Source organism: Schistocerca gregaria, chromosome X (assembly GCF_023897955.1).
Source record: "Schistocerca gregaria isolate iqSchGreg1 chromosome X, iqSchGreg1.2, whole genome shotgun sequence".
NCBI classification, from domain to species: Eukaryota; Metazoa; Arthropoda; class Insecta; order Orthoptera; family Acrididae; genus Schistocerca; species Schistocerca gregaria.
In genome coordinates, this window is record NC_064931.1 from 513788517 (window position 1) to 513803588 (window position 15072).

General features: G+C 44.5%; 1 protein-coding gene across 2 annotated transcripts in view; it reads right to left on the reverse strand.

Annotated features, from left to right (window-relative positions):
- Positions 1-15072, reverse strand: part of LOC126297932 (uncharacterized) — a 160718-nt gene that overhangs the window by 27926 nt on the left and 117720 nt on the right. For both annotated transcript variants that reach the window (XM_049989252.1, XM_049989253.1), the window contains one exon: positions 720-846. In XM_049989252.1, coding sequence (XP_049845209.1) covers positions 720-846 — 127 coding nt within the window. The remainder of the gene's footprint in view (positions 1-719; positions 847-15072) is intronic.

Below are 15072 nucleotides of genomic sequence, written 5' to 3' on the forward strand. Positions count from 1 at the left end.
CCGTGTCACTCCTGTATCCTGTATCATTGGCACATGCACCACTGTTGGTACACCTCTCTCTGCTTCGTGGCAAAAAAAGCCGCTACTGTGATTGCTGTGCTGACTGTCCGTGGTGCTGCAGACTTTGTCTTAGTGTCTATGTGGATATTTGCTTTGCTGCAAATGAGTCAATTTCCCCAACTCACAGTACGTGATGAGGCTGTATCATCCCACATGGCTGGCCGAAAAACGAGTCATGTTTCTTAGGTGGTCAATGTGTTATATCCTGCATGGTGGCAAATATGGCTCTCTCTGACTCGTCAACTCCAGATTTGCATGAGAGCATCAGGGTCACAACAGAGGTGAGTGGTGGCATTGGGGAACAATAAACTGCAGTCTCAATAAGCCAAAATTCTGTCACTGGTGAATTATGACAAGTGCTCTCTTTGTTACACAAGTCATAACATAAACTTCTGACAAACAACTAACATTCACATGTGGTTCTCGAATGAGAAATCTGCTGTATAATCTCAACTTATGCACTGATTGTGGATGGCATTACTCCTATTGACTCCGTGCAGTTGTGTAGAAATGCTTTGACATTTACATATTCAAACATGTAGTACGATCCTTGCCAATTTGACTTTTGTTGTGCTGTCTTCACAGTGTTCAATTTTAAGGACCAGCAGTGTAGATAGCAATAAACAAGCAGGGCAGAAATCAGAAGCAAGCATCTTTACCTTAATTGTAAAGCATTGTTCCTGAAGCTTTTCCAGAGCTTTTAGGTAAGCCCTCTCTCGAGCTTTCTTTCTCACCGCATCTGCTTCCACAGATATCTCTTTCCCTCGAATGTATACTTTAAAAAGCCTGTTGATATGAAAGTCAACACAATTATAATATAAATGCGTTAAGTTCAATTGCAGAAAAAAATGTAGGATTCAGAAAATGACTTTTGATAATAACAAAAATAACAGTGAAATATGAGTATTAAGCATATTTCAGGCACAAGCGAACTGTCTACTTGCCAGATACCACAGCTGAAATAACTGTAGGAAAGGTGACACACAAATTATTAAAAAACGTGAATGCTTCCAGCTTTCAATAATATTTAAATTAATTTTCTTAAAAGAAATAAAGAAAGTCAATGTCTGGCCCGCATCAGATGAGATTCTGCGTGCACAGAAGGATATGGAAGTAGCAATGACTAATAATGAGCTCTCAGAAACTGAAACAGCACAGGTGAGAGGTATAAATAAAAGCAGAAGGTAGGTGAGGAAAAACATTAGCACCAAATTTTACAGTTCTGAAAGTTTAAGATTCAACCAAGTTTCCCAGTTTGCTTGTTCATGATCCACACTTCAGTTTTTCGGGCTTAATAAAACTATATATGAAGGGTTTATTTCAATAGTGGTAAAAGTCCATTCTTGTTCATTCTGAGATACAAAGTCCTAAGGTTAAATGAGTGCTGAAAAATCTGCAGTTGAGATACCAGAAATATTCCAGTATATATACTGGTATCTCAGCTCAGGTTTTTCAGCACTCATTTACCTTTGGGACTCAGTATCTCAGAATGAACAAAAATGGACTTGTACCACTATTGAAATAAGTCTTTCATATGTTACCATATAAAATTAAGTGCATCAAAAGTTCTCGTAGGCAGCTTTATGGACGAGAAAATGCCCACTCATCAGATGTTATGGAAGGATGTTGGCCTAGGGAAGGAAAGTATTAATTTTGGCAACATTTATAACAAGTACATTGTCAAAATAAAAACAGGAGGCTCTTGCATTTCTGGCAGATCAAGTAACACATTTTATCAAAAACACAAAAGTCATAAGCATACAACACAATGTTTTGAAGTATTTGTCAGATAACTGTGAAAAAATGATAAATGCAGGGGTCAGAAAGTCAATTTTATCGTGCTTTGGATGCTTTAGTAAAATTTTATCAAGGCCCAGAAAAAAAAAGAAAAATTCAAATTTAGCTCAATTTCCATTTATATAAAAAAAAAGGTTTGGTCTACTTATTAGAAACCCATATTATAGGTAGCAAATGTTTTCAATTTTTATTTTTACTCTTAAAAATAGTGCAAGATAGACAAGTTTACAAATGGACAAGTGAAATTACATTTGCAGCCTTGAACCAATCTTTTGTAGTTCGGTTCTCGCAGTGAAAATTTCATGTGAAAAGTTTCTGCAGGTGGACATCCATCCATTACCCTTGAACAATATTTGGTTTTCAAATAATTATTTTTGAGAAAGATGTTTGACATAAGTTGTGTGGAAGTAAACATAGAAGCCATGCAAATACGATTTTTTTTTTTTTAAAGCAATTTGCATACTTTTCCAAACAAATTTACCACAAAATTATTCAGTGGCTGGAGTTTTGTAAGTCTGCAAGGACTTCTTGTAAATCAATTACTTCCATATGAAGTGAAGATTTTGGAAGATTAGACACCTTTACAGTCACATCTGCCAAGTTTGTCACTGGAGAAATTCATATGGTAACAGTTTCCCTATTTCTGCAATGTTTCAGAATCTTTCTGCAAATTCCTTGGCTAGATCTGATACAAAACTTCGAAACACTGCTGTGTATATTTCAGAATTACATTTTTTTTATATTCATATTATTAGAAAATGAACAAATTTTTGATTTCTAATACCTTTCTCACATATATCAAGCTTGTGAAGGAAAGCAGACATTTTTTGCGTCATATTAACTCAGTGTTGAGTGCATGTAAATATCTGATAATGTCTTTCAGGTAAGCCACAGCTAGCATACTGCACATATCTGCTGGGAATTGCAAGTTGCTTTCTGTGTCTCCAAGTTTTCCAAGAAAGAGGTTACTTTTTTTTATCTGCCCTTTCCTTAGCCAACACACACAGTTATGTTACAGAAAGTCATAATATTCTGAATCACATTCAGACAGAATCTCCTTGAACTGCGTGTGCTGAAGGGTACAACAATACCTCATGAAACTGATTAACTTGACTAAGTTGTACATTACATCATTCAGTGTAGTGCACAAATGGTTGTCTGGTGAATTATGCACCAATAATAAAGTAATTCAGATTCTTATCTCTGATAATCCTTACACAGCTCTTTTCTGTTGGTTGGTTGGTTTGTGGGACGAAAGGGACCAGACTACTATGGTCATCGGTCCCTTGTTCCATAAAAACTAAAACCACCCGAAGAGAATAAAAAACGAACAACAGGAAAGACAACAGACGAAACAGGACATGAAATACTCTGCCAGAGACAAGACAAAACAAATTAAAAGACACAGTGTGACGGTGGTTGGCCAACCGTAGAGAAAAAGAGGAAAAGCCAACCACCAAGAACACTTTAAAAACTCAGTTTAAAATCAGAGGCTAAAAGCCAGAATCAACACTAAAAAACAAACACTCAGATTAAAGGATAAAAACCCCCTGCCTGAATAAAACACAAAACCAAGTCCACCATGGCAGAGTCATCTGATAAAAGAGCAGAGAGCGTGTCAGGAATTGCAAAAGTCTGCCTGAGCACGGTTAAAAGGGCGCACTCCGACAGAATATGGACCACCGCCAAGGACGCCCCACAACGACAAAGAGGGGGATCCTCACGACACAATAAATAACTGTGTGTGTGTCGGGTGTGGCCAATGCGGAGCCGACAAAGGACGACTGAGTACCTGCGGTTGGCTCGCATGGACGACCGCCACACAGTGGTCGAGTCCTTGACGGCACGGAGTTTGTTAGGGGTGGTCAGACCGCGCCATTCAGCATCTCAAAACGAGAGAACTTTGTGGCGTAATACTGCCCGCAAATCAGCCGCCAGGACGCCAATCTCCAGATATGGCGCACTGGTGGCCTCTTTCGCCAGGTGGTCAACAGTTTCATTGCCGGGTATACAAAGACCACAGACCTGCCGCTACAGGCGAGAGTATGCAGGGACTCCTGGATAGCCATCACCAGACGAGAACGAGGGAAACACTGGTTGAGAGCTCGTAAACCGCTCAGGGAATCGCTACAGATAATGAAGGACTCACCTGAGCAGGAGCGGATATACTCTAGGGCACGAAAGATGGTGACCAGCTCAGCAGTGTAAACACTGCAGCCAGCCGGCAACGAACGTTGTTCAGAATGGTCCCCTAGAGTTAGTGCATAACCGACACGACCAGCAACCATCGAACCATCGGTGTAGACAACGCCAGAGCCCTGAAACGTGGCCAGGATGGAATAAAAGCGGCGTCGGAAGGCCTCCGGAGGGACTGAGTCCTTCGGGCCATGTGCCAAGTCGAGCCGAAGGCAAGGGCGAGGCAAACACCACGGGGGTGTACGCAAAGGGGCCCGGAAAGGAGGTGGAACAGGGAAACATCCAAGCCCGGAAAGAAGCTGTTTGACACGTACAGCGATCGGACAATCCAACCGGGGCCGACGTTCTGGCAGATGGACGACCGATTTCGGGAGACGATAGTTGGGATGCCCAGGCAAGCTAAAAACATGGGCAGCATAAGCAGCCAGTAATTGTTGGCGTCGTAACCGCAGTGGAGGGACACCTGCCTCCACAAGTATGCTGTCCACAGGGCTGGTTCGGAAGGCACCAGTGGCAAGGCGTATCCCGCTGCGGAGGATTGGGTCCAGCACCCGCAACGCAGATGGGGATGCTGAGCCATAAGCCAGACTCCCGTAGTCCAGACGGGACTGGATAAACGCCTGATAAAGCCGTAGGAGAGTAGATCGGTCGGCGCCCCACCTGGTGTGGCTCAGGCATCGCATAGCATTTAGATGCCACCAACATGCCTGTTTAAGCTGCCGAATATGAGGCAGCCAAGTCAATCGGGCATCAAAAACCATCCCCAAAAACCTATGTGACTCCACCACTTTAAGAAGCTCGCCGTCAAGATAAAGCCGCGGCTCCGGGTGAACAGTGCGTCGCCGGCAGAAATGCATAACGCAGGTCTTGGCTGCGGAAAACTGAAAACCATGCGCTACAGCCCAACACTGCGCCTTGCGGATTGCGCCCTGTAGCTGACGTTCAGCAGCAGCAATGCCAATAGAGCTGTAGTAAAGGCAGAAGTCGTCAGCATACAGGGAAGCGGAGACAGTATTTCCCACGGCCGCAGCGAGCCCGTTAATAGCTATCAAAAACAGACACACACTGAGAACAGAACCCCGTGGCACACCGTTCTCCTGGACTTGGTAGGAACTATATGAGGACGCGACGTGCACGCGGAAGGTACGATAAGACAGAAAATTGCGGATATAGATCGGCAGAGGGCCCCGAAGACCCCATCCATGAAGCGTAGAAAGGATGTGATGACGCCATGTCGTATCATACGCCTTCCGCATGCCGAAAAAGACAGCAACCAGATGTTGACGGCAGGCAAAGGCAGTACGGATGGCCGACTCCAGGCTCACCAGATTGTCGGCGGCGGAGCGGCCTTTACGGAACCCACCCTGAGACGGAGCCAGAAGGCCTCGAGACTCCAGTACCAAAATCAAGCGCCGGCTCACCATCCGTTCAAGCAACTTGCAAAGAACGTTGGTGAGGCTAATGGGACGGTAGCTGCCCACCTCCAAAGGGTTCTTCCCTGGTTTCAAAATGGGGACAACAAGACTTTCCTGCCATTGCGACGGAAACTCACCCTCGACCCAAAAAAGGTGTTTCAGCATCTGAGAGTGGATGCTATCTGGCCCAGGAGCGGTATCAGGACAAGCGGCGAGGGCACTTCGAAATTCCCACTCACTGAATGGAACATTGTACAATTCAGGATGGTGAGTGCGAAAAGAAAGACTCCGACGTTCTATCCACTCCTTAATGGAACGGAAGCCCAAGGGGTAGTTGGCAGAAGCGGAATTCATAGCAAAGTGGTCTGCCAAGCGGTTTGCAATGACGTCGGAGTCAGTACAAACTGCTCCATTCAGTGAGAGCGCAGGGACACTGACAGGGGTCCGATAGCCATGGAGGCGGCGAATCTTAGCCCAGACCTGCGATGGAGTGACATGGAGGCCAATGGTGGACACATACCGCTCCCAGCACTCCTGCTTGCGTTGGCGGATAATGCAGCGGGCTAGCGCACGCAGCCGTTTGAAGGCGATAAGGTGGTCGATTGAGGGATGTCGCTTGTGACGCTGGAGCGCCCGCCAGCGAGCTTTAATCGCTTCAGCGATCTCAGGCGACCACCAAGGCACGGTCTGCCGCCGAAGGGACCCAGGAGAACGGGGAATGGCAGAGTCGGCGGCAGTAACGATGCCAGTGGTGACCGATTGAACCACTACATCAATGGCATCGTTAGAGAGAGGCTCAATAGCGGCAGTGGAGGAGAACAAGTACCAGTCAGCCCGATTCATAGCCCATCTGCTAGGGCGCCCAGAAGACTGACGCTGTGGTAGTGACAGAAAGATCGGAAAGTGGTCACTACCACACAGGTCGTCATGCACTCTCCATTGGACAGACGGTAAGAGGCTAGGGCTACAGATGGAAAGGTCAATGGCGGAGTATGTGCCATGCGCCACACTGAAGCGTGTGAAGGCACCATCATTTAAGATCGAGAGATCGAGCTGGGCAAATAAATGCTCAACGATGGCGCCTCGAACTGTTGCCACTGACCCACCCCACAGATAGTTATGGGCGTTAAAGTCGCCCAGTAACAGGAAAGGTGGAGGCAATTGAGCTATCAGAGCAGCCAGGACATGCTGCGCGACATCACCATCTGGTGGAAGGTAAAGACTGCAGACGATAACAGCCTGTGGCATCCACACCCGAACAGCGACAGCCTCTAAAGGTGTGTGGAGAGGTACAGACTCGCTGTGAAGAGAGTTCAGGACATATATGCAGACGCCACAAGACACCCTTTCATAAGTTGCCCGGTTCTTATAATAACCCCGATAGCCACGGAGGGCGGGGGTTCGCATTGCCGGAAACCAAGTTTCCTGCAGAGCAATGCAGAGGAAAGGGTGAAGGCTGGTAAGTTGGCGGAGCTCAGCTAGATGGTGGAAGAAACCGCTGCAGTTGCACTGGAGGATGGTGTTGTCCATGGCTGAGAAAGGCTTGACGGGACTGGGAAGGGAGATTAAGCCGCTGGGTCACCTGCTGCCTCCAATTTAGCACCTGTGATAATGCTTTCCATGGCGTCTGATGGACCGGCGAGATCGAGTTCCTCAGCAGACGCCAGAATCTCCACCTCATCCTCAGACGCAGAGCTGGAAGGTTGTGGTGGGATGGCTGCCACCGCGAGTTCCTTGGGCTGAGAGCTCTTCTTGGGTTTCTCACGCCTTTCCTTGGGTCGCACCGACTGGGAGGGCTTCACCGATTCAGTCTCCGGGACCGAGAAGGATCGTAAAGCCCTACAAGCCCTGATTGCGGGCACTTACGCCATTGTCGGTCGTCAGGCTTCTCGCTGGCAGAAACCTGGGAAGGGAGGGACCCCTTGCGAGCGTGAGAAGCCGAAGAAGTTGGACACTTCTCCGGCTTAGAAGTGGGGACCGACGTCCCCGATGGGTGGGATGGTGTGGCTCCTGAGGTAGGTGGCGCAGGAGCAACCCGGTGGGTAGAGCCCCCCACTGGCGAGGGGGCAGGAGGAGTTTTACTAATCGTCGATCCGGCCACAATTGGAGAAACAGACGGGGCTAGCACAGGTGTTGTAGCAGCAGCGTAGGAAGATGTCATTCTCACAGGATGGAGTCGGTCGTATTTCCTCTTGGCCTCAGTATAGGTTAGTCGGTCCAGGGTCTTGTATTCCATGATTTTACGCTCTTTCTGGAAAATTCGGCAGCCTGGCGAGCAAGGTGAATGGTGCTCCCCGCAGTTGACACAGAGGGGAGGCGGGGCACATGGAGTATTGGGATGTGATGGGCGTCAGCAAACTCGACATGTGAGGCTGGAAGTGCAGCGAGAAGACGTATGGCCGAACTTCCAGCACTTAAAGCACCGCATCGGGGGAGGGATATAGGGCTTAACGTCACATCGGTAGACCATCACCTTGACTTTTTCCGGTAATGTATCCCCTTCGAAGGCCAAGATGAAGGCACCCGTAGCAATCTGATTTTCCTTTGGACCCCGATGAACGCGCCGCCGAAATGTACACCTCGGCGCTCTAAATTGGCGCACAGCTCTTCATCAGACTGCAAAAGAAGATCCCTATGGTAAATAACTCCCTGGACCATATTTAAACTCTTATGGGGTGTGATCGGAACGGCAACATCCCCCAACTTGTCACAAGCGAGTAACGGTCGTGACTGGGCAGAGGATGCCGTTTGTATCAGGACTGACCCAGAGCGCATTTTTGACAAGCCCTCCACCTCGCCAAACTTGTCCTCTAAATGCTCGACGAAGAACTGAGGCTTTGTAGAGAGAAAAGACTCCCCATCAACCCTCATACAAATTAAGAAGCGGGGCGAATAACTGCTACGGCCATCCTGAGACTTACGTTCCTTCCACGGTGTGGCCAGGGAGGGGAACGTTTTCGGATCGTACTTCTGAGCATTAAACTGAGCACGATAACGCTGACGGCTGGCCACCAGCGAGAGACGATGTACCATGCATCATTGCGGGTCATCCGCCCTGATGCCACCTACTCCGACCAAGGGCCCTCCCCACGGGCGCCACCCAGCCACGGCAAGAGCCACCTGGCAGGATGGCCGTCACCGGGAGTCCCGATACCCCAGGAGGATAGGCATCTACTCCTTGGCATACGTGGGGAGTTAACGGCACAGGCATCAGTAGAGCAATCCCTGTGTTGTCAGGGGGCTACAACCAACAGGGTAAATGGCGGCCCCACCACAACGGACTGGCTACCGTGCTGGATGTTAGGTAACATGTGGTTCATGGTCGCCGTCGGTGCAGAAAGAGGCACTGCACAGTGCAAGGTGTTATCTGCATGCAGAAAAAGAGTCATGCCCAAGAGATGGAGAGCGGACAGGACTGCAGTTCAATGGTGTATAAGCTGGCGAAAGGTCTGATCGCAAGATGGACACAATGCACCAAGTAAGGCGCCCTTCCCCAATCGGCTCGCTCTTCGGAAAATTTTGAGAGATGGAGGTCAAACCCAACAGGGGACCATCATATAAGGCCAAAAAGTTTGAGACTCCTTTTAGTCGCCTCTTACGACAGGCAGGAAGACCGCGGGCCTATTCTAACCCTCGAACGCGCAGAGGGCGCTCTTTCCTGTGCCCCGCATTGTACAAGCCCAGTCCATTGAAAGGGGGAAATCATTTCATCATAATTAATGTCTGATTATGAAGTCAGGGAAAGCCTGCAACAAATCAACTCTACAAGTCTTGTCTTTAAATGGTTATGATGCTAGCAATTCATCCCGTAATACTGTTATTCCTTTTCACCATTTAAAAGGAAACAACTCACACAGGAACTAAAATTAGTACGTCATCAACAATGTCACATGATTTGTCAAGGGCAGCAGGGTAGCAAGGTATCTTCTGTAAAAGCCCGAGCAGGCTTCTTTTGTTATCAGGAGCCAAAATTTCTGTTTTCTTGTATTGCTTCATGCATACAATGGAATACCCTGAATAGTGGTAACAATATCCTTCTCCTCTTCTAGAAGTGTTGTGGCCACTACGAACATACATTCTTTTACTATCTAGGACTCTGAATATGGCTTCTGGTTCTTATTAAACCTCCAGCACACACACACACACACCAAAAATTGCTTCTCCTAATTTTTCTTGCTCGCTTATGCACAGAGCAAGTATGATTGTGTTTTTTCTTTTCTTTTCTTTGTTCCTTTTTGTTTGTATGAGCTAAAATATGTCTGAAGTTTATCTCGACATGATGCACTGGCAAAAGCTTCTATGGAACTGCTGATGAGTTGTTAGCTGTTTCGTAGTGTCGCTTTGAATAAGCACTTTCAACAACAGCAACCGTTTTGTTGCATGTGAGGTTAACTGGAATGGCTTCAGCCCTATCAGGTAGTGTAAAACAATACTGTTTAGTCCACTCAGTTAGAAACCGTGTGTTTTCACTGCCAACTTTGCACTTTTTAGGATCCATATTAAATGATGCACAAAATGTTACTATCATGCATCAATAAACAACACAAATAAATTAACAGTTGTGTAGCATGAGATCACAACAATGAAAGCTGGCCTGCTACCACCCGCACTACAACCCATACTTTCATCAACTAAGGGTCAAAACACATCTGGTGGAGAGCACAGCAGCATTGCTTTTACTGCCAAATAAATTTCAACATTGCTGATGTTGAAATAAAGTAAAAAATACACAAACTTAACCCTAGTCTCTGAGAGCATCAAAGTAGACTCTTGAGCATGTGAGTGCAGATGCTTACTAGAATGAATTTTATTTATTTCTGATTTTATTTTAACATCAGCAACGTTGGACTTTATCTGTGATGTGAATCTGAATGGGTGTGTGTACTCGAGCATCCGCACCCCTCATAGAAACCAGCTTGAGCATGCTGTGCTCTGCTCTCCAATCTAAGCCAACATTGTCTGACTATTTGTTGGATGGCAACTTGACCTGGCAGTGCTGTGAAGTTTAGGCATAATATTGGCGTGTTAATATAGGACAGAGTTACAAATCCAGTTTAAAAAGTTCTTATATCTGTCAGTTGTGCTATTATCACTGTGGAAGGACTTAGTGGCACACAAAGAGTGAGACAACTGTCTCTTGAATTTAAACTGAATGAGAAATTAAAAGTTTGAAAAAGTTTTTGGCAGTCCAGTTTTCAACCTTCTATGTATGAAACAAACCAAGGTCATCCAGTTGCCAACTATTGCTGTGTCGTATTATCAGGGCACTGACACTCAACTTCAGGACTAAAACTAACGACTGTAGTTGCCAGTACCAAATTATTTTCAAAGACAAGCAAAAAGCATAAGTTTTTCTAACTACATTTTATTTTTATCATGCTAATGGGAGATGGATAAGTGACTTGATACTACCAGTCGCAACAGATGCTGATATATATTATTACTACATTGACTAATTTCGTCTCTGTTCCCATAAACACTTTGCCAAAGACCACATTAAAAACTGTTGCTCCCAAGGCAACACTGAACAGAGCTCTATGAGGGTAACGTACATCCGAATATACTAGTTTCTTATAACCTCTGTTTAAGAGCTGAAGTAGTGATCTACTACCCATTCACAATATGATTAATTCCCATATAGTTATCCACAATAATGGAAGTTTCACATTTAACGTACACCATCCAGAAAAATCTGTGACGGACTTTATACCTGACATATAAACAACACTAGTGCAATAACTATGGTGGCAGTTTAAAGTAACAACTGTAAACAACAAATGTGCATTTGACCATTCACTCATGAGCAGGTGTTAAGTAATGGACATACGGCCATGAACACTTTACTGTCATTGGGTCACAAATTGCAATGGCGAAAAAAAGGGGACATCTCTAAATTAAATGTTCAAGATATCATCTAGAATGTTTAGAAAAAAAGAAAAAGTATGCAAAATTTGTCCCACACCCCTTGACTTCTGAACAGAAACCAAACATGGAGATGCCAGCTGGCACTTGATTGAAACGAAAACCATGAACAACTCTTTTCTGTAAAAAGTCATCACAAATGATGAGATATGGTGTTCTTAATATGATCCTACCACAAAATGTCAAAATGCAGACCAATGAAGGTGCAACTGTGATGCAGGAGTTGAGCAGCATCCATAAGAAGGACTTTTCTGAAAGTTTCAACATGCTGTACAATATACTCAAATGTACGTGTGTGTGTGTGTGTGTGTGTGTGTGTGTGTGTGTGTGTGTGTGTGTGTGTGAGGGGGAGGGGGAGGAGAGGGGGGGGGTGTCTATGTAGAATACTTGAAGCATTAAAACCACCATCCTAACTTTTCTCTGGTTTTTACTAATTCACTCTCCAAACTTTTTAAAAGTTTAAACAGCTTTGTTATAACACCGTATGTAGACTTTAATTTCACCAACAATAAAAACAGGGCAGCAACTTTCAACAATATTTTATACTATCTTAAGTATACAAATCAATTTTGATTCCCCAAAATACCATACTGACACAAAGTTAAACTGACTGTACTTTACTTTACAATGCCAAAATTACATTAATAGTCCACCACTACATATCTGGACCAGTATTTTATTCTTGGAAGCAGTTTCACCAATTTCTTCAAAATATCTGTGAACAGTGCAAATTGTATTCCATGTGTTTGTACATTGTGCAATATACATGGAAACACAGGTATAGTGATTAAGTATGTAAAAGCCATATCAACTGTTATTAATGTGGCATATGCATCAATTAGCCACAAAATTCTTCTGCCTGCCTCAAAAACAACAACTTAACTTATTATACACTATGTGATCAAAAGTACCCGGACACGTTTCTCATATCAGGTGCATTGTGCTGCCACCTACTGCCAGGTATTCCATATCAGCGACCTCAGTAGTCATTAGACATCATGAGAGAGTAGAATGGGGCACTCCGCTGAATTCACAGACTTCGAACGTGGTCAGGTGATTGGGTGTCACTTGTGCCATACGCCTGTACACGAGATTTCCACACTCCTACACATTCCTAGGGCCACTGTTTCTGATGCGATAGTGAAGTGGAAACGTGAAGGGGTACGGACAGCACAAAATCATACAGGCCGACCTTGTCTGTTGACTGACAGAGACCACTGACAGTTGAAGAGGGTCGTAATGTGTAATAGTCAGTCATCTATTCAGACCATCACACAGGAATTCCAGACTGCATCAGGATCCACTTGAAGTACTATAACAGTTAGGCAAGAGGTGACAAAATGTGGATTTCATGGTCATGTGGCTGCTAATAAGCCACACATCATGCAGGTAGATGCCAAATGACGCCTTGCTTGGTGTAAGCAGCATAAACACTTTCGGTGCTTATGAAACATTGAGATTCATTTGACTAAAGATCAGAGGAAGTCAATGGCATACCACTTCTAACAGAACCACGCTTAGTAAAGCACTGTAGTGTTCAAATCAACTTTTGTGTTACAAACAGTTTTAAAGGGGTATGATAAGCACAAAGTAAGCAAAATGCCAAGAAAAATTCCCAAAGCACATGAAACCTCTGATGACACCCAACACAAGATAGAACCCAGATGAAGGAGGCAATACACAGTCTTATACTTGGATTGTTTGGGACTGGGGGAAAAATGTGTCAAGCACCCCTACCAGAGTAGGTTAGTACAGCAGGCAGTGATTGAACAAACACAAGATTAAACAAAAGCACTGCAATAAGTTCCAAAAAATCCTACATGTTGTATCAATGGCTGTCACAGAGTAACAAATGACTGAGATGGCATTGTGAATGAGGTGCTGGATTCACTTTTGAGTGGATTGGAGCTCAAAACCCTGTCCAGGGTTCCAGGTTTAGGTTATTGATGTTTTGTTCCAATCTATTAAGGGAATGCCAGGTTTGTTCATACAATGTCAAGCCTGACTCTTTCTTTTCATACACAGGCTTATTATTAGCACAGAACTGAGATAGCAGCTTCCTGTTGTGAGTATTAAGAGCACAGATACTTTAACTGGATTACTGCAACATACTTCTATGAAACAGTTACTGGTGTGTGCCCTCCACCACACACCGTTGGGTGGCTTGCGGAGTATAAATGTAGATGTGTTTTTAGCAAAGTGATTGTCATAAGCAAGGAGGGAAATAAATAATGATCTTAGGTCTCTCGAACTACTGTTGACACAAATTAAAAAAATTACTTCTCCAGTCTAAATTTAAATTAAAATAAAAAACAACAATTTACAGGTGTCCCAGAAGGAATAGTTAATATTTGCTTTGGACCACTCTTTCTGCCATATCCCTGATTACTGACAATTCCTTCTGGGACACACTGTATGGAAGCTCCTTGTGCATGAAAGAGTGATTGTGGAAAAAAAAGGTAACAAATTAGCTAACATTGTAACACTATCAGAACACACACACACACACACACACACACACACACACACACACACACAGTGACACAACAGTCATCTGGGCGGAGGTGGGGGGTGGGGGGAGATAGGAAAGAAGTGGGTGGGGAGTGAGTGAGAGCTTTCAGAACTGTAGACATATGCTTACCTTACAGAAATGGTTAATTTGCAAATTAGGAGACTTTATTTAATATACTTAAACAAAACTGGATAACAGAAAGAGAATGGTCATTTAAGAACACATTAATCATCCTCACAAATTAATTTATAACTGGACTGGGTAAAAATGTGAGTTTCATGGAGATCCTGCAGCTCCATGACCAGTGATGGGTTGATACTGGTGTAGGTCATGTTAACTCTGAGCTGTGCATGTTACTGCTGACTGAAATGAATTCTCATATGAGTGCAGTGCCAGTTACTACAACTGGGAGGTGGGGTTATACTAGACATGACCTTCACCTGAATTGGAAAGGGAAAGATACATTGGCTGAACTTCTTGCAGGAAATGTACGGGAGGGGGAAGGGGGGACATAATCACACAATGCAATGTCCCTGTGGTTACAGGTGTCAGAGGGTACATTTTTTTTAAAAAGTTAGAATCAAGTTTCAGGCACCCTGTTTTGAAAGAAGTCGCTATAACAGGAGAGCCCCACAAGCATGCACAGAAAAGTAAGGTTAGCTTATTTCTCCAAAATATTAGAGGATTGAGTACTAAGGTGGAAAAGCGTCTTGCTTCCTTGCAAAATTTAGAAGAAAAGATAGACATCCCATGCCTGTTTGAGCACCACATAACCATGGGGTTAAATAAGTTACATATAAAAGATTACAGTCTAGCAGTTTACTCATGCAGAACACAAGTTCAAAAGCACTGATGCAAGCAGATTTTGTAGTGATCAGCACACACAAGTGTGTGCTTGTGAATTAATGCAGAAAAACAGTTCACTTTTAATTGTAACAGTATATAGATCCCCACTGGGAAATTTTGAATTATTTATGAGGAACATGGACTCCTTACTGCGTTGTCTGTCAGATATCAGCAAGCAGTTAATAGTCTGTGGTGACTTCAATGCAGATTTTCTAAACGATTCTGATAGTAAAAATGATCTGGAAACCTTATTTGGATCTTACAATTTGCTCTCAGTAGTTAACTTTCCAACACAGATGGATAAAGGCAGTAGGTCCCTAACTG